Genomic DNA, 19,148 nt, shown 5'->3' with positions numbered 1-19,148 from the left:
AGAAAATATAGGTGAATTATTGCTGTGGAGTGAAGAGGGCCTTCTTAATTATCACTTAAGGTCCAGAAGCCACTAAAACATTAATACATTAGACTGCATAAAGACAAATCTCCATGGCTAAACCACCATGAGCAAAGTCAAAAGACAGACTGGAAAAAAAAAAGTACAGCTTATTACAGTCAAAGTATGAACATCTCTAATAAATAAAGCACTCCTAGAAATTGATAAGATCAACAGTGCAGTAGAAAGATGGGTAAAAGTTATGAACACAAAAGGAAATATGGCTCTTGAACATATTAAAGGTAGTCAGCCTTACTCATGATAAGAAAAATACAAACTAAAATACATTGATACATAATTTTGCACCTTATCAGAATAGCAAAAATCCAGCTTTTTAATAACACCAGTAGCGGCTTCCCTGGTGGCACAGTGGTTAAGAATCCGCCTGCCAATGCAGGGGACACGGGTTTGAGCCCTGGTCAGGGAAGATCCTACATGCCGCGGAGCAACTAAGCCCGTGAGCCACAACTACTGAGCCCACGTGCCTAGAGCCCGTGCTCCGCAACAAGAGAAGCCACTGCAATGAGAAGCTCGCGCACCGCAACAAAGAGTAGCCCCCTCTTCCAACTAGAGAAAGCCCGCGTGCAGCAACAAAGACCCAATGCAACCAAAAAATAAAATAAATAAAATAAGTATATTTAAAAAAAAAAAACACCGCTATTGGTAAGGCTGTGGAGGAGCAGATACTGCCTTCAACTGAAGGTGGGCGTGTGAATTGGCAGCCGTCCCCTGTGGAGAGCAATATTCTAATATCTTTCAAAATTATGAATGCACATGGTCTTTGACCCAAAAATTCCATTTGGGGGAATTCAGACTACAAGAATGGCATAAATACAATGTCTGGAAACAATCCAAACGCCCATTAATAGGAGACTGGCTAATTAAACGATTGCATAGTCATATAATGGGATACCAAGCAGTTACTAAAAAGAAAAAAAAAAAAAAAGTGATTAAGCTATCTATTGACATGGGAAGACTGCCAAGAAAAACTAAGTGGGGGAAAGAAAAAAGCAAACAGTATGTATATGATGCCACTCTTTGGGTAAAAATGAGAGAAAAAATAAGACTTTTTGTATTTGTTGGTATATGCCTTAAAAATGTATGGACGGAAACATAAGAAACCAAGCGCAGAGGTTACTGATGGTGAGGGCAGGGGAAGGATGCCCAGTACAGAAAGCTGGGCCCAAGAAAGACGACGTTCCACTGTAGAGCTTTGTATATTTTTTGGTTTTTGAACCATATGAATGTTATTACCTTTTCAAAAAATAAAATATATTTAAAAAGCTTTATGACTCAATACCAATCAAAAGATGCCAAAAGTCCCCAGTTTTTAGTTGAATGGTAATTAGCCAATTTATAAACTGACACAAATACACCACCTTCTGAGCTGAGACTCCATAGAGCCAGGCTTTCTAGTTTCAAATTCTAGTCCCACAACCTAGAATTTGTGACTATGGATAAGTTGCTTAGCCTCTCTTATCCTCAGTTTTCGTACTTAAAAACAGAGAAGTAATTGTACTTACCTGCTAGGGTTGCTGAGAAGATAAATAATCCATGCAAAGCCCTTCAACAGTGGCTGCCAATGAGTGCAATTATGATTTTAAAAAGAAACAACCACAGACTACTTAGTTTCTCCCTTCGCCACAAATTATAACCAAGTTTTCATCTCATAAAAGGAAACATTTAAAAGGGGGTTAAAGAAAAAAAAGAACAAGATAGGAAGATGGCAGAAACATTTAATTCACATTTTCTATAATCTGGTGGGTACAACAGCAAATTATTTGGAATTCTGTTCAAAATCAAAGCTGCACCTGTAGATGTTACTTAAAATAGAGTACACATAAATTTGGTGTGTGTCTACGTTGTTTTGTTTTACCAAATAATTTCCATGGTACCATGCACCCAGTCTGTATTTTGGTGAATAGCTATGGTTTCTGCAGGTACTTCAGTGTGCAAACTGCTGAGAGGTTTACTGTGAACTGTTCCCAAATTTCCAGATGAAGGCAATGCTGACAGAGATCAAAATAGCTGTCCTTTCTTATATACAGTGGCACCTAGATAAAGTTGGAAAACATGGCACAGTGTTTCATATACGTAGAGATTACAAGTATTGAGTAATTCACAATGTTAAAATGTCAAAATAAAACGTTGGATTTATCAGATTTCAAAACTGTAAAAACCATTACTAATATTCTGTCTGATCCTCCTCATAATCTAAGAATCAACACAAGAGAAACATTTAAATTTACCAGTTTTAATATACAGTATTTCTAACTTACATAGATGCCACTTAAGAAAAAACAAATAAACTCATGCCATTGAAGGAAGGAATATTTTCCTTTTCTGCATTTTCATTACTTTATCAGCTGGTACAATCATTTCTGTCAAGTTATATTATCAAGTGTTGGACTTTTAAATTAGGTGATGAGATAAAGACAAAATGCCAAGAGGTGGTATTGCCAGGCAAGCATTTTCACAATGCAGTCGGTACTCTAGTATCACTTGACAACAAAAAGGTATGTGAGTTGGAAAAAAGTTTGTATCACAAGGACCATAAAACATCACCAGGCTCACAAAACAAAGATTCCTATCACTTACACATTCATTTAAAAAGCACACACATACACGAAAATGTAGGCTGCCCACCACAATCTAATTTATGGTAAAATAAAGTTAATCAAATAGATTTCAGCTTAAGAATACTTCATTTCTTGGTAGTGAAAGATCTGTTAAAACCTTTAAAAGAACTTTTTACCCTAACTAGATCTTTTAATTCCTAGAACTCACTCTAATACACAATTTTAACTAAGCTTGAAACAAATCACAGTAAAGGAAAGAAGCAAGAAATGGAAATGACCAAAGATTTTCTCCAGCAAATAGAGCTTAAATAATAGCCTTTATCTTTAACTGAGGGAACGGTGAAGTAACACTACCAAAAAGATTTTTAAACTTACAGTAATAATAGACAAAGTGCAAAACATTCACATTTTAGACTCTGAAAAACACTAAGAATAATTCTTATTAATTTACCAGCAAGATTACTTAGATATTCACTTTTTAGACAAATTTACCTGAAGGTCCCCCTCTCCCACCAGACAATACTTGCATCCCTAAAAATGAAAAGAAAAAGTGGAGGAGGCTCCAACCAAGTCAGCCTGTTTTATTCAACTTAAAAAAAATACCACCACTATCAACAACAACATGAAAACTCTACGTGTATAAAGGTTAGAAATGGGGTAAGAAAATAATTAAATAGTGAGATCTTACTCCCTCAAACCATAGCCCTCCAAGGGACAGCTAAGTATTTTTAAAAGAGGGATAAGCCAACTAAATACAAGTTAAAATATGCCACTAAAAATCATCAATGAACACGTTCAGACCTTGGCAGGATAAGATATGGGTTTAAGAGCACTTATTTACTTCATGAAAGACTGATACCCGCATTACTTCTACACAGATGCAACCTTCCAAATTAATCACATTATATATACTAACACCTTTTAAAATAATCAATATTTTAAATATTAAGGATATTTAAATCCCAGGTTTAGAAAATGACAGTTTAGGACTTATGAAGTCATCTGTTGGTACAAGTCACATGAAGTACCATTTATATACAAAGAACTAAAAAAGAAAAGGTGGGGAAAGGGGAAGCTTAGAGAAGGTATGAACTAATTTATCTACTTAAATACCCTACCAAAGAAAATCAGATTGAGAGAGGATTGCATAGACTGTATTCTGAAATAAAATCCTTTAAAAATGCTTACTTTAAAATAGTAAGTTTTGTGTATATAATGTTTTCATTTGGTGTTATAAATCCATATAATTCCATTCAAATTTTATAAGATGGAAACTGTTAAATAAGTATTTATGCAATTTTTTTTGGTTTGTTTTCTTAAACAAAAATTTCTAAAATTGGAGTAGGGGCAAAGAAACACACAATCAATAGAAACTGATTTACAGGTTCTAAGTAAAGAATCCTCTTGAGCCAGCCCACTGCAGGCACATGAAATCTGGCTGGGTAGCATAGGGGATATTACTTATTCACCTTTGCCCAAGCAGGTCCTTTAGACCAAAGCAAAACACAACAACAACAACCTAAAATCTTCAATAAAAACCAATGAAACTGAAGTCTTGGGGATTCTTAAGTAACTACTATAACTATACATTGAAAGGGTCATTGATCACGCTGACACTTCCATATTACAGAAGGTGACACACAGAACTAGGCAAGGCTAAAAATACATTTAAAAATCACTGACAAATGTTTGTCACTGATACCTGCCCTAAGCAACATTTGCTCCCTAGCTCTCCTTTTCCATAACAGACTAGTTAACAGTATTATTCAGATGGAGACATAGTCATTTAAGTTTGACAGCTGGAAATAAAGAACAGAATAAGCACAAAGCCAATTCTAAACAAATGGAAGAGCAGAATATTCAACAGACGGAAACACGTGGAATTAAATACAGAATTAGTGCAGTTTACATGTTTTAAGAGTATATTGCATTTACAAATATCTCTAATTGATAATCTATTAAGAAGCATAAATATTCAAGTGAATATTTGAATCTTCTCTTTAAGAGTTCAGAATTCTTGACGTCTGAAGATTAGTCTCCTTCTGCTGAAATGTCCAAGACTAAAAAGGCTTCACACAGTCACTTTACGTCTCTAATTAGACATATAAAAGCCTCTATTACCTACTGTGTTGTAATAAGACTTTGAAATTCTGTAACTCTTTTATACTTGTAGAAAGCCTACAAGAGAGGGAAAAAAAAAGCACATTAGCACAGCTAATATGATGTGTACACATTTCAAATTATTGATGCTGTTATATGGGCTACAATTTGAAAGCAAAATCGAAAATAAAATGATGTAAACAACACTGAGCAGTGAAGCTTCCATTTTTAAATGCGTATGCTGTAATTATTAAAGATCGACAAAACACAGAGCTGTAGTTCGTTAGTCTTGGTTTAGAAGGGGCAAAGGAAGCCAGTTACTTCATATTATCAACAGATTCTAGATTAATGATGGGAACAGTGGTATGATAATTCATTGCAATAAAGAATCTCAAATCATTTACATTTGGCCTTATAAATTCATTTTGCACACTACTCTCCAAATCCGCTTCTTTCTTGTTGTTCCCCAAACATGGATTTGTTTTAACCCAAACACTAATTTGTTTTACCACAAAGCTACAGATTCTATTTATTCTACTGATGAATCCCTGTGCCCTCCCCATCCACCCATATTTATAGTATTCAATAAATTATTATTGAGTGAATAAATGAATGCTTCTGAGCCCAGACCCAGAAGTAAAACTCTAGAATGGAAATCATAAAAAAAAAATTCTGTAAGCTCAATTATCCTTAGGTACAATTCAGGGTTGATACAATAAAAATCTAATGTTTTTCTTTCTATAGCTTAAGATAATGTAGAATGCAGTACTGAGCTCATTTCTTTAAGAACTTAAGAGCTTTTCTTATATTGAGAGCTTAAAGTATGGTAGGCAATGTTCTAAGCTCATCACAGATATAATCTCATTAATTGTTTAAAAAAAATTCCACAAGGTAGATAAAATTAACCCTGATTTTACATTTTAGGAAAACTGAGGCTCAAATAAATCAAGTAATTTTCCCAGGGTTGCTCAGCTAGTAGAGTAGGTGGGTTCTAACCAGATCATCAGATCCCAAGACCATATGTCCTCTCAAAAAAATCTATGTCCTTTATGGTCTCAAAAACATTTTCTTTATATTCTTACAAGTTGTAGGATTAACAGAAAATGAATTCTTACTCTAATCCTCAGAATATTAGAGGACTGAAACAGTGTTTACTTATTACAAAAAAACAATATGATTATTAAACAAAATAAATGTGTAAAATCATATGCTGTACCTCAAAGTACCTGTTTTAAAAAAAACCTATCAAAATACATAGGAAGATACAGTAGAAACCAAGGTCCATAACTAAAAAAGAGAGAGCTTCGTAAAGAGCAGCAGCTGAAAAAAACAATGAAAAAAGTACGCTCAAAGTCTGATTCAGATACAAAATGGAGAGGGTCAGAAAACTCGAAGGTTATCATACAAACTAACTGTAGGTTACCTTTTACGCAGGGAGTACAAACTCGCCAGCACTATATGGGACCAGAGTCTCTGTGAAGATGCATTCCAGACCTCACAATTTATTACACAAGAGAGACTTTCCACATTCCCTATTATTATTCTCAGACAGACACAGGAAGGCACAGACCGTACCTGCATTTACCTACTGCTTTACCGGTACTTTTAGAGGGATATTAAAATATATTTTAATAGCCAACAGGTATATTAATTTGTTCCCTGGAAAATAAGCCATTTGATATAAATGTTGAAACTATCAAAAAATGGCTGTTAGTGTAGGAAAGACATTTGCAGAGTATTCAAGATAAAGAAACCACATTTCCCAGCCTTCCTTGGCCAGAACCAAAGACGATGCTCACTGTATGTCTCTGCCCACTAGCATCACATGACAAAGCAATGCTGTCCTGGCTGCCCTAATTGAGGCAGAATTGTATTATATAGGTTGTCAGACCAAGAAAACTACCAATTCACTTAACAGGAACGAATGCACAAACCCTCCCAAAGTGTAACACGATAATTTTGTGTGTTAGCACAGCCAAAATCATTTACTATTTAAATGGAGTGATAATCAGGTGGAAGATACAATGAACAGATCTCATTAACAATTATTAAGAACAACTGTAATATTTTTTAAGGAAAAAGTAAGAAATGTATAGAATACATATGAAGGAAACAGTTAAACTCGACTAAGAAATAAAAGAACGACTAAATAGTGCTATGTCCATGCAATAGAATATTGGCCTATATTAAAAATAGTGCTTATGTATTTAAAAGTTGCTAAAAGAGTAAATCTCAAAAGTTCTCATCACAAGAAGAAAAACTCTGTAACTACGTGTGGTGATGGATGCTACCTAGACTTACTGTGGTGATCATTTTGCAACATACAAATATTGAGTCATTATGTTGGACACCTGAAACTAATACAATGCTGTATATCAATTATACCTCAATAAAAAAGAAAAAAATAACTTATGAAAAAAATTTTAATAATATTGGGAAATGATTACAATGTAATGCCAAGTAAAACAGGATAAGAAAGCATACAAAATGTATGGTTTCAACTCTGTAAATATGTACACACACACACACACACACGTACGTAAATTTTTTACGTATAATTAGTGGCAAAATACACATTAAAAATACGCCAAATGTTGAAATCGTCCTAGGTGGTAGGGATATGAGCGATTTTTAAATTTATTTTCTAAATTACACTTTCACATGTTTTTCCAGATTTTCTATAATGACCATGAATTACTTTAATAATTAGGGGGAAAGAAAGATGAATATTTTAAAAGAGATTTTAAAAGCAGATGGCTGCTATTTGTTTTCCTTGGGGAGGAAAAGGGAGATTAAATTAGGCTGTACGTTGTTTGTGTAACCATCCAACCCTGAGTGTCATTACCCTTTAGAAAAGAAAGGTTTCTCACATCTAGTCTAGCCATAAAAACAATAAGACAATTTTTTAAGTACTGAATATATTAGGGCACTAAACACCCAATGGTGTTTGTAAATCACCATCCCCACGCCCACCATTGCCATGGACTTCAGGTAGCGTTTTGTGATTTAAAAGTGTCACACAGGACCTCGTTTTATCTTCAGGTTAACTCTGTGAGAAAGGTTTTCACTCCTCTTCATTATACAGAGAAAGGAAACAAGCTGGGAGAAAGGAGTGATGTACCTGAGCTCATGCTGCCAGTAAATGGCAGGGCCAGGATTCCAGAACGCTAGGACCTGATTCTGAGTCCAGTACTCTCTAGAGAGCAATAAAAGGTAATAGCAGGCTCTAGCTAGAGAACTGAGCTGGAAGGGCTGCATTTGTGAATAATTCCTTGTGAGACACAGAGAAATTTTGAGGAAGTTAACATCTGCTTCTTTCTCAATTTAATTTTATTTAGATTTAAATACGTTTTAAGAAGCAGATTCCCAGATATAGAGAACTAGTGGTTACCACTGGGGAGAGGCAACATAGGGGTAGGGGGTTAAGAGGTACAAACTACTATGTATAAAATAAGCTACAAGGATACATTGTACAACACAGGGGATATAGCCAACATTTTATAATAACTATAAAAGGAGTATAACCTTTAAAAACTGTGAATCACTATACTGTACACTTCTAACATATAATACTGTACATCAACTATTCTTCAATTAAAAGTGTTTAAATGGATTAAAATCTTGTTTCATTTAAATTTCAAATAATTTAAATTTAATTCAGCTTCTATTTTATCTTACTACAGGCCTCATAAGTGGGTGGACTGAATTTTTCATGAAATACCAATTACCAGTGGACATTCTATGTCTATCTTGTGTTTGAAATCTCAACCTACATGGTCATCTTTAAATACAGGGGAGCAACAGGTGAAATCTTTGCTATTAAGATGGGGAAGGGGCAATTAATTTATTTTTAATTTAACTGCCTCTTTTTAACTTAAAAATGCATGTTAAGAAAACATAAGAATCTCTGTATTACTTTGTTCTTTATTTATTATTATTTTTTTAATTCTTCCTTGATTTGACTTTGCCTTTTTTCCCAGGGCAGTATAGTATTGTTTTCTCTGATTTTCTCCGATTCTTTTCCTTCTCTTCTGTATTCTTCACTTAGTTGGTACTGCATGTATCTCTATAGGCAAATTCAAATTATTTTTGAAACCATCTGTGGTATAAACAAAAAGCAAACTGTATGTATGTACACAGAAAACAATGGGGGAAAAATGAGTGAAAGAAAAATGCCTCCTCAGATTAAGACACAGAGCAGCTGAAAGGTTTAATGTCTTTTTCTTTCCTCACCTTCTGAGCCAAACTCTCCTTACTCCTGCTATTGTACTTGAACAAGTTAAAACCAGCTAAAGAGAATTTTATTAGGAGAATATTTCCCCACAAAATTGAGAAGGCAAACTGGGAAATGCTGGCAATTTGAAACTATTACTTTTTCCTGTAACCTGTAGAGAAACTGGCTTGTGAGTGCAGGTGCGATGCTATATGACAATAATGCTCCCTCTTTGTCAACAAAACAAAACAAAACAGACTACTTTAGCAAAGAAGATGATCTGTGCAGTTTGTTGAAACCAGCAGGGGAATCAAAAGTCTTCACTATGAAAACAGTTCTTACCTTCCAAAAGCATTTAAAAGAGCAACTATTTCCTGTCGAGTGAGTTGGAAGCCTTTAGATGGGCTGTTCTCTGGAAGCTTTTGGATTTCTTTTTCTGAGAATAATATCTTCAGGGCAGTTCCTAAACCCTGAGTCTAAAGAAAATAGTGATAAACTTTCAATTAAATTCATATAATAGTAACTGCTATAAAGGTTTAAAGGAATACTCAGTCACTGTGATGAGAAGTCAGGAAATTTATGTGAACTGAACTTTTCACCAAAATGTTCAACTATGTAAAATAGTTTCTACTTCCTCACAGATTATGCATATGATAAATTTAGCTAAGCTGTTAATGAAATCTGAATAGTTTAACACTTTTTGGATACATATCCTACTATTCCAAATTACTAAAATGCCTTTTTTTTTTTAACGTAGACAATATCACATTAGGATTACAGTGTTCAATGTGTAACTTTGAAAGCATTCTTTATAGCCCATAGCAATTGAAAACTTAGAAATCAGTATAAGTTTATAGGTATAGTGATACCTACACTTAATAATTTCTCAATTATTAGCAACAGAGAAAAAGGAAAATCTGATTTCATTGTATCCTCCATTAAAAAAATTCTGTCTCTTGACTTTCTATGACTTAATATCATCTTTGTAAAAAGATAAGAGAAAATAATCACACAATCCTTTTTACACTGAAATATTTAGGGAAATGGGCCTGCTGGGCAGAACTTTCCTATTTTGTGACTAGGGGGCCTCCTTCTTTTGATCATTGATACAAATTCAGTGACCAAAATTTGATAATTAAATTTCTTATATAATTATATTTTACCTTTTATATAGGTATATAAAATATCAATACACTCTATTTGTAACCAGCAACTTCAAAAATGAATCTGAGATTGTACCTACAGAAACAGATACAATAAACCTAAAATCATTAACCTACAATAATAGGAAAATCATCCTAATACATACACATATAACACAGAGACTAATATTAATTGTTTTCATAAATAAAACAGAAAAACCACACTTTGGATCTCTAATTCAATGAACAATGAGGACATTTTAGTAAAAACTTTCAACTTCTCAGTGGAGAAACTTAAGGTTAGTAATAGTTTCAAAACAGAAGACAACACACAAACCTGTAATTTCCCCCATAACCTGCATTTGTCACATCCAACACAGTCCATTATACGGGAGATATTCTTGAAATGTAACCGGAATTCCTCCTAACAAGCAGAAAATATGTTCATTCTAATTAGACATTTAAAATTAAACTGCATTTGTCTGAATTATAATAAAAGTTTTGAAGCTTATTAATGAATGAGTTGTGTTTTTCAACAATGAAGAAGAGAAGTATTTGAATTTGTATAGCACAACATGGCACATAAAACAGCTAACATTAATGGCAGTTTATAAAATTCATTCTACATATTAATTCAACAAACTTTTGATTGAGGGGCCACTCCACGCAAAGCACCAACACGTACCCTACAGGGGACACCAAAGTAAATAATACACGGTTTTTACTTTGAAGGAGCTTAACTGCTGCTTCCATTTGATATCTGTGTACAACCAGTGGTAAATACATCTATATTATGTTTCATTTATTTTTGATGCTTTGCTTTGTGTGAGTCTAAATCAGAAAGCTGGTCCTAGAACAATAATCAGTGTCCATCTCCCTCCTTAGGACCACACCATGTTTATAACATGTACTCCATCAGCACCGATGATCACAGGGCTATACAAGGGGTCTGTGATCTCACAGTCCCCCACATTTGCTAAGGCAACTTCTCCAGGGATGCTTGCTTACTGGATCCTCGACTTTTGCTGTATTAGTTTCTCACACAGTTAGATGGGCATCTGTGCATGGGTTCCTGTGACTCTAAGGTGAGTCTCACCTTCTCTGAGGACAAAACTAGCTAAGAGAAAGTTCCCTCATCTTTTTCACAGGGCAAACATAGAAAATAAAAATCATTTTATTGCACCAAGGTAAACAGTTTATTGCGAAGAGCTGGAGTGAGTCACCTGAAAACTTAAAGCGTTTGGAGGAATCAATACCTTGGCCAAACGAAAGACAACATAAATAGAACACAAAAACTCCTTTGCTCTCCATTCTCATGTAATTCATGTTCTTTGGAGCAGATGGAAAAACGGACTTATATTCTCCTTTCTACACCTTTGAAAAATAGGAAACCAAATTTCCAGCATTTTATAACTTGAAAGCTAGCTGTGAAACCTTACTCTGTTCTCAGTCTTACCTTCCTCATCTATAAAAAGATACGTAATTATAGTTGTCTTGATCAGAAGTATAATATTTGTATAAACACTAAGAAAATAGGAAGCATTACAAAAATGAATTAGCATTATGTTAAATACTGTAATACTAATATACCTCTAAAACAACCATAAAACAAAACAACCTTCCAAAACTAAAATATAGTTGTGGCTAAATTACTTCATTTCAGAAATACCAAGGAACTCTTACTAATGTATTCATTCTTGCAGCATATCCACATCTAAAACATCTCGGGGCCAAATGTGTTTCAGAATTCAGAAGTTTTGAGATTTTAGTAATGTAGTACATACACTATATATTATGAAACACCCCACCAGAGTGTATGGCAACACCCTGTAATCAAATACATGATTGTTTTTGCAACAAAATGTAAGAATATTCATACAAAGCAGAATTTTTTAAAAAACACTACAAATATCCTTACACCAGTTCAGGTTAGGTTTTGCTAACAAATTAATTTGTACCAAACATAAGAAAAATGTTCCAGTTTTTGGAGCTTTTTGGATTTCAGAATCGCATATAAAAAATTGTGGAGCTGTGGTAGAAGACTATTTGCCAGTCAATTTCAAATACTTTTATGAACACTGTAAGGGTACAGTGTATTCCTTAATTACTGTAAGCAAATGAAAACCAAGTGCTTGTAACATGAAGTTGCATAATGCTCCTAAAATATAGTCTCCTTCTGACATCACAGGTCAACAGGTAATTTTTGCCTTATATGTTAGTCCATTAGGACAAAAACATAATAGTTTCAAAACTGTAACATCTTGTAAAATAAACATTAGAAGATATACTATTTACTGCCTTCAAAGTGGCTAACAGTGCATGATTTTTTTTAAGACGCATCAAAACAGCAATAAGTAAATGAAAGAAAAGAAAGTAGGAAAACTTTCAAAACGATGCCTTTTGAAAAGACATTTACAAAGGTGTCATTAGAGGTATGACTGAGGATTCACTAAGCAGTTGGGCAAACTAGAAAGGAGAAAGGAATTGAGAAAGAGCTTTTTGTATCATTTATAGTAAAAATCCGATCAGAGCAACAAGATGGAGAACTGGGAAAGAAAGTTTAGATGAACAGGATTAAAACACAGCCAGTAAACTGTTCCCCACGCGGTCCCCCAGTCAAGAACTTTTTACCTTTAACGATTTGGCCCCTTTTTTGTCACCTGCAAACATGGATTTCTCGTCAAAGTGCATGGGAAAGGACCTGATGAAATGAAAATATTATAAGCTACAGATGGAAAATTCAAGCTCTGGTAGAATTTTCTATCCCTACAAATATTTAAAATTCAGAATTTACTCATGTGTAAGGTTTGGTAACGTGGGAAGGCGGCAAACAGTTTAAACTATTCAATCAGAGTAAAGCAAGATAAAGAGGGCTTTGTAATTTATGAGAGCGTAATGTTTTGAAGAAATTACGTGACAAAAATAACCTAAAAAATTAGCTAAAAACAATTTGTGTGAAAAAATGTACAAAACTCTAAACATTTTAAAACATTTTTAAAAATTTAATGCATAATTTACCTTAGACATTTCTTTTTTTTTTTTTTTTAAACATCTTTATTGAAGTATAATTGCTTTACAATGGTGTGCTAGCTTCTGCTTTACAACAAAGTGAATCAGTTACACATATACATATGTTGCCATATCTCTTCCCTCTTGCATCTCCCTCCCTCCCACCCTCCCTATCCCACCCCTCTATGTGGTCACAAAGCACCGAGCTGATCTCCCTGTGCTATGCGGCTGCTTCCCACTAGTTATCTATTTTACATTTGGTAGTGTATATATGTCCATGACACTCTCTCACCCTGTCACATCTCACCCCTCCCCCTCCTTAGACATTTCTTAACCCAACTCTCCTCTGTGCTCATTTTTAACAATCAGTAAAGTGCAGTTTTATACACCCAGGATTTTTTTTTTAAGGTTATATTGTAGAACGTAAGGCTAATGTCCTCTTAGGTAATCTATCCTTATGCTAGCACATATTACCATCTGAATTTAAGTAGCAACTGGAAGAATACAAAATTGGTAGAAAGAACATTAAAGTAGCATTAAATTTTGGTACTACATAAAATTTAAAGTTATATTTAAAAATACAGCCTATTCTCAAGTGTGAAAGTTTATGCAACAAAGCTTTATAGACGCTTTTCAGTCAACATTTTTAGAAATATTTTTAAAATGCTGCCATTCTATGGAACACTTTCCTTCTCAGTTCTCATTCTCCCTTTTCCTAACTAACTTTCAGGAGTCAGTTTTTGTTGTATCAGTATTTCAAGAACTACCTCAATCAACTACAGAGTGGAGAATTTCAGATCACTGACAATTCAATTCTTACTTTGTATCTTGAAAGATATTCAGTAGAAGGGTTTTTGTGTCAGCATCCTCTTTTACATTTCCAGTGTAAAGATCGACAATTGAGCGCTCAAAGTACGGGGCCACCTTTGATAAAGCTCGAAGCTCAATTAAATATAAAAAGTACAGATTCTTTAGCCTTCTTGGGCCTTCTCCCTTGGTTTCCACAGGGTCGAAGCGGCATTTAAATTCTTTCATATTAGGTCCCCAGGTAGGTTTACCCCAGGTTTCTAAAGAGAAAGAAAAATATATTATACACTCTTAATAAACAGGATTTTTGCTCTATAGAGAATATGTATTTTTCCCCAACAATTTTTATACTAATAGAAAAAATCTGATTACCTTCCAAAAGATAATTTGCACATAGATGTAAATTGATACTAGCATGAAGTCCCGATATAAGCTTATAGAAGACTCTTTTCTCCAAACACAAACCTATTCAGAAAAATAGTGAAAAAGAAATCACATCCATTTAGATTACAAAAATACTGAATCAAGAGGATTAGGTACACGGGCTTATTTTTAAAGTTAAGATTCGAGGACATTAAAAACAAATCAAGGACTAATATAAAATAATTAGATTGAGATACTGTCACTAGAAGATAAAATAAGATTCTGACTTCAGAATGGAGTTAACTGAGTATGATAACTTAGTGCAGAATAAGATACAAATGTCTGGGCTACTGGAGGTCCAAACACTATGGATGCACTTGGAAAAGTCCTCATGTTACCCAGAAGGCAACAGCACAGATTTTTTGTGGTTTAGGCTAAACTAAAGCAGATATAAAGTCACTGCTTTGGTGTAACAATAGCTGTTTCTCCTTTTCCCTTCCCTACAGATGTTCTTTATTTCAACCTACTTGTTAGTGGAGGAAGAAGAGACTGAATTCTATTTCTCTCCTTCCTCCAGATTCTTTAGTGTGTCTTACTAATCCTTTGCCCTGGAATTCTCTAATTCTACTTAACCGTATGTTCCACAGGCAAGGAGTCAAAACTTGGAAAAACCATATCAAGATGGAGTTCAGGAATATGATGGAAATTTATTTTATGTAGCCTTCTTAAGCCACACAGGCTTTTGCTCAAAACAGAGGTCAAGATAATTTCGCCATCCTATCCAACCCCCGCCTCCATTTAAAAATATTTTCTCTTATTATAAGAGTAATACACATTGTGAATGAACTTAATGCTATTAAAAATTTTGAAATGCTTAAGAAGGTAAATTTTATACTGTGTATATTTTACCACAGTGAAAAAAGAGAAACATTTTTAGAAAATATTCTTTATAGAAAAATTTAAAAATAAATAAAAATGCAAAAAGTTTTAAGAATCCACACTAGACGCAGAACAATTAGCTTTTCCCCTTTCCTGCCACCCAACAGAGTTTGTTTTTTTTTTGTTTTTGTTTTTTAATTAATTTATTTATTTATGGCTGTGTTGGGTCTTCGTTTATGTGCGAGGGCTTTCTCTAGTTGCGGCAAGTGGGGGGCACTCTTCATCGCGGTGCGCGGGCCTCTTACTATCGCGACCTCTCTTGTTGCAGAGCACAGGCTCCAGACGCGCAGGCTCAGTAGTTGTGGCTCACGGGCCCAGTTGCCCCATGGCATGTGGGATCTTCCCAGAACAGGGCTCGAACCCGTGTCCCCTGCATTGGCAGGCAGACTCTCAACCACTGCACCACCAGGGAAGCCCCAGAGTTTGTTTTTGTCTTTCTTGCTTTTTGGTTTTTTTACTCTCCCTATGGGGAAAAATGGGCTTCAACAGTGGAAACTAAGAAATAATCTCACTTATATGCTGAAGGATTTTAAAAATGTTAAGAGTATGTATGTGGCTTACTTTGCATCCTTTCAGGATCTTTTAGATCTTCAACTTACTCTCCCTTTATGTTCTACCATAGATGGCTCTGAAGCAAGTAGCTTCTAATAGGAAAAAATAATTATTTTGAGATCTCATTCCCTAATTCAGAATTCTTCCTAGAATATTCTCATCATCATGGATAGAGACCAAAAGGTAGAAATTCAGTTCTATTTTGTGGCTTCTTCGTAAAAGTATATGGCCAAATTTGAATGTTTATGGTAACAACGGATATAAACAATATGAATAACTTTGATAAAACATTAGGTATTAACTTCTCTAGTAAAACTTTTAATCAAATCTGTTATCAAGTACCAAAATGATCAGATTTGAAGTTCACTTTCTCTTCCTTCCAACCTACTTTTCTAAGCAGTAAAATATCTAAAGACAAGAGATGGGAAAATAGGCAAAGCAAAGCTCATGAAAATTCATATGCCTAAAAATGAGAACATGAAAACTAGGAGGGAATTCTAATTTGCAAAGCCCACAAAGCCCCTTACCTAAAAGGGGATGGGTGGTAAGAGGGAAGGAAGGAGTAGATATGTACTCCTGTAAACTGTGAAAATTAGGTAACTTCAAGCAAAATCTTAATAATAAAAGATGAGCCCAGTGAATGTACCAGGAAGACACACAACACTCTTAGCAGAAAGTGCTGGAGAGGTGCTCCCCGCCTGCCGTCTGCTGCCAGCCCTAATGCCTGGCAAATCCAACTATTCAATTTAGAAAGTGGTTCTCCTCTTCCTCTTTTGGATTTAATTTCATTCAAATTCATTTTCATCAACTGAATTACAGGACACCAATATATAACTTTTTCTCTCACAAAAGGGCTAGATATACTGTAACACTATTATTTGGCATTTGTACATTGTTTAGTGATTTTCAAAGCAGTTTTCACAGGCATCATCTACACTCACAGTAGGTAAGCTGGATGGCTAGTGCCACTCTCGTGCCCCAGATCAGGAAACTGAATCTCAGAAAAGTTGAGCCAGTTGCCTATAAATAGGAGTGCTCGCTGGACCATCTATCAGTATTCAGGGACTCCCATCAATAGGATACTAGGAGAGTGGTTGATATAGTATACCCTAGAATCCGATACTGCCCATAAATTTCATTCTCATCCTCCATTATCAATATGCAGAGTCTCTGACCACCTCTTTTAACCTAAATACTACTTTTCACAACTTGTGCTCTTAAAATAAAGCTAATTAAACAAAGATGATCATCTCTTCCCACACTGGCCATTTATCAATATAATTCCTAGCAGTATTTGCACATCAAAAATAGTTCATTGGGCTTCCCTGGTGGCGCAGTAGATAAGAATCTGCCTGCCAATGCGGGGGACACAGGTTCGATCCCTGGTCTGGGAAAATCCCACATGTCACGGAGCAACTAAGCCCATGTGCCACAACTACTGAGCCTGAGCTCTAGAGCCCGTGAGCCACAACTACTGAGCCCGCGTGCACAACTACTGAAACCCGCATGCCTAGAGCCCGTGCTCCACAAGAGAAGCCACTGCAATGAGAAGCCCGCACACCGCAACGAAGAGAAGCCCCTGCTCGCCGCAACTAGAGAAAGCTTGTGTGCAGCAACGAAGGCCCAACACAGCCAAAAAAAAAACCAAAACAAAACCAAAAAAAGTTCATTAAAAAATAAAGAGAAATCACATTCATAAGTTAACACGACTGATTAACAAAGATAAAATGGAATTAAGTGCTTAGTTTAACTCAGTAGAGTTCCTATAAGGTTATGGCTATGAAATATCCATTTTCCAGTGTCATTCAACTTGCTTATCTTTCATTAATATATTTGAACTTTTGGTTTCATAAATTAATGGCAATTTGCTAAATTTTTTAAAAGCATCATATATCCAGTTATTAACCAAAGTTGTTAAAATCCTAGAATGTTTCAGCTTTCCATTAATAACGTTTCATAACTTCAACACTAGAAAATATAAGAATGTGAAAGTATCTGATATATTGGGATCTATATTACTTTATCCTTTAGTTAAACAAGTTTAGACTACATGTGTAAACATGTTTAAAACCTTCTGAATTCAAATTCATCTTCCCTTAATTTCATATATAAAAAAAAGTACTTCCTTCCAAAAAGAATGCCTCTACTTAAAAAAACAGACTTGCATAGTGGTTACTAGAAAAGTAGTTTGGATGAGTATTACATACAGAATGGAAATAAGACTGGGAACCAGTTCTGGAACGCTGATGACCGCATCTGCCCTGTATATGTCCATAACACTGGTTTTTAGCTGACCAATATCCTCAAAATTTTCAAATAATTTTATCCTGAACTATAATAACCTAAAACATGTTATTTTCTTTCAAACACTGTCAAGATTTAATGAATCCTAAAACTTACAAGTATATATTAAATAAATCAATTCATTTTTTGCAAGGTGCCAATAAATATAAAATGCAGACATTAAATTTACCTTCTAGCCACGTGTAGAACGATTCTCCTAAAAAACAAAACAAAAACAATCAAAATTATACACACACACAGAACTGGGTTAAAATGTTTAAATGGTCATTCATAAATAAGAATAAATTTAGTCTATAAAATATTTCTCATGATAGATTAAGGAATATGTCCACTGCTCATGTGTAATGGAAAAACAGGCATATGGTTCTAGAAAATAAAGTCCAAAAGTAACTGAAGTAGTTTTGGGAAGAAGTTCTTATAAATGACATTTTGACTTGTAAAATTTTTGAGAAAACTTCCAGTCAAAATATCATGTAAACCTTATTCACTTGAAGGCTTAAATATCCATAAGTATTAGGAGAAACAATCTTAAATTTGCTTTTGATGATAACCATAGCACTATTCAAAACTTCCAGAAAAAAGTGAATTATAATTAATATGAAAATCAAATTAATTCCATTTTTCCTGAGCAATAAACCTAAGTATATTTCCTCAATTATCTAAAACTACTAAGTTTTAAGAGATAATAAAAAAGTTCCCTAATTTTCAAAATAATTCTTCAGAAAAGTTAACGACCAGAATATGAAGGGGTCTTCCTTGTGTACTAAGCTAAAAGAACTATTTCCAGCCCAATATTGTTCTGAGTGAAAAGAAAAATGACAGTCAGTAAAGATGAAAACAGTTAACATACTTCCTAATTTACTCATCCTTATTTTCTTTTAATTGCGAAAAGCAAAGCATGATGATAAAAACTCAACACATAGGTGAGCTGAGCAAGGAGTCTAGGGGATAAATTAAATGGTGGGGAATTACTTTGCCTCCTGAGAGTCTTCACCCTTAGCAAAACAACACAAACATCTTCCTAGAGAATCATTCATTCAACATACTCTTACTTAGATGATACTCTTACACAAAACATCA

The 19,148-nt window shown here is 34.5% G+C and overlaps 1 protein-coding gene across 4 annotated transcripts in view; it reads right to left on the bottom strand.

Moving 5' to 3' along the window:
- Window positions 1-1,783: 1,783 nt before the first annotated feature.
- The window catches only part of ERO1B (endoplasmic reticulum oxidoreductase 1 beta), a 63,732-nt gene continuing 46,367 nt past the window's right edge, over window positions 1,784-19,148 (bottom strand). For 2 of the 4 annotated variants that reach the window (XM_061182104.1, XM_061182111.1), the window contains 8 exons: window positions 18,238-18,264; window positions 14,283-14,375; window positions 13,924-14,170; window positions 12,726-12,795; window positions 10,432-10,518; window positions 9,295-9,428; window positions 4,765-4,817; window positions 1,784-2,114 (listed from right to left, as the gene is read on the bottom strand). In XM_061182104.1, the coding sequence (XP_061038087.1) occupies window positions 2,080-2,114; window positions 4,765-4,817; window positions 9,295-9,428; window positions 10,432-10,518; window positions 12,726-12,795; window positions 13,924-14,170; window positions 14,283-14,375; window positions 18,238-18,264 (746 nt within the window). In that variant the 3' untranslated portion in view covers window positions 1,784-2,079. Of the gene's footprint in view, window positions 2,115-4,760; window positions 4,818-8,762; window positions 8,806-9,294; window positions 9,429-10,431; window positions 10,519-12,725; window positions 12,796-13,923; window positions 14,171-14,282; window positions 14,376-18,237; window positions 18,265-19,148 lie in introns of those variants that run through there. The other 2 variants (XM_061182120.1, XM_061182123.1) reach the window with 2 other exon arrangements.

The sequence above is a fragment of the Eubalaena glacialis genome, chromosome 1, assembly GCF_028564815.1.
Source record: "Eubalaena glacialis isolate mEubGla1 chromosome 1, mEubGla1.1.hap2.+ XY, whole genome shotgun sequence".
NCBI classification, from domain to species: Eukaryota; Metazoa; Chordata; class Mammalia; order Artiodactyla; family Balaenidae; genus Eubalaena; species Eubalaena glacialis.
Note: the sequence above shows the minus strand (reverse complement) of the source record. Positions and strands in the feature narration are given on the sequence as shown.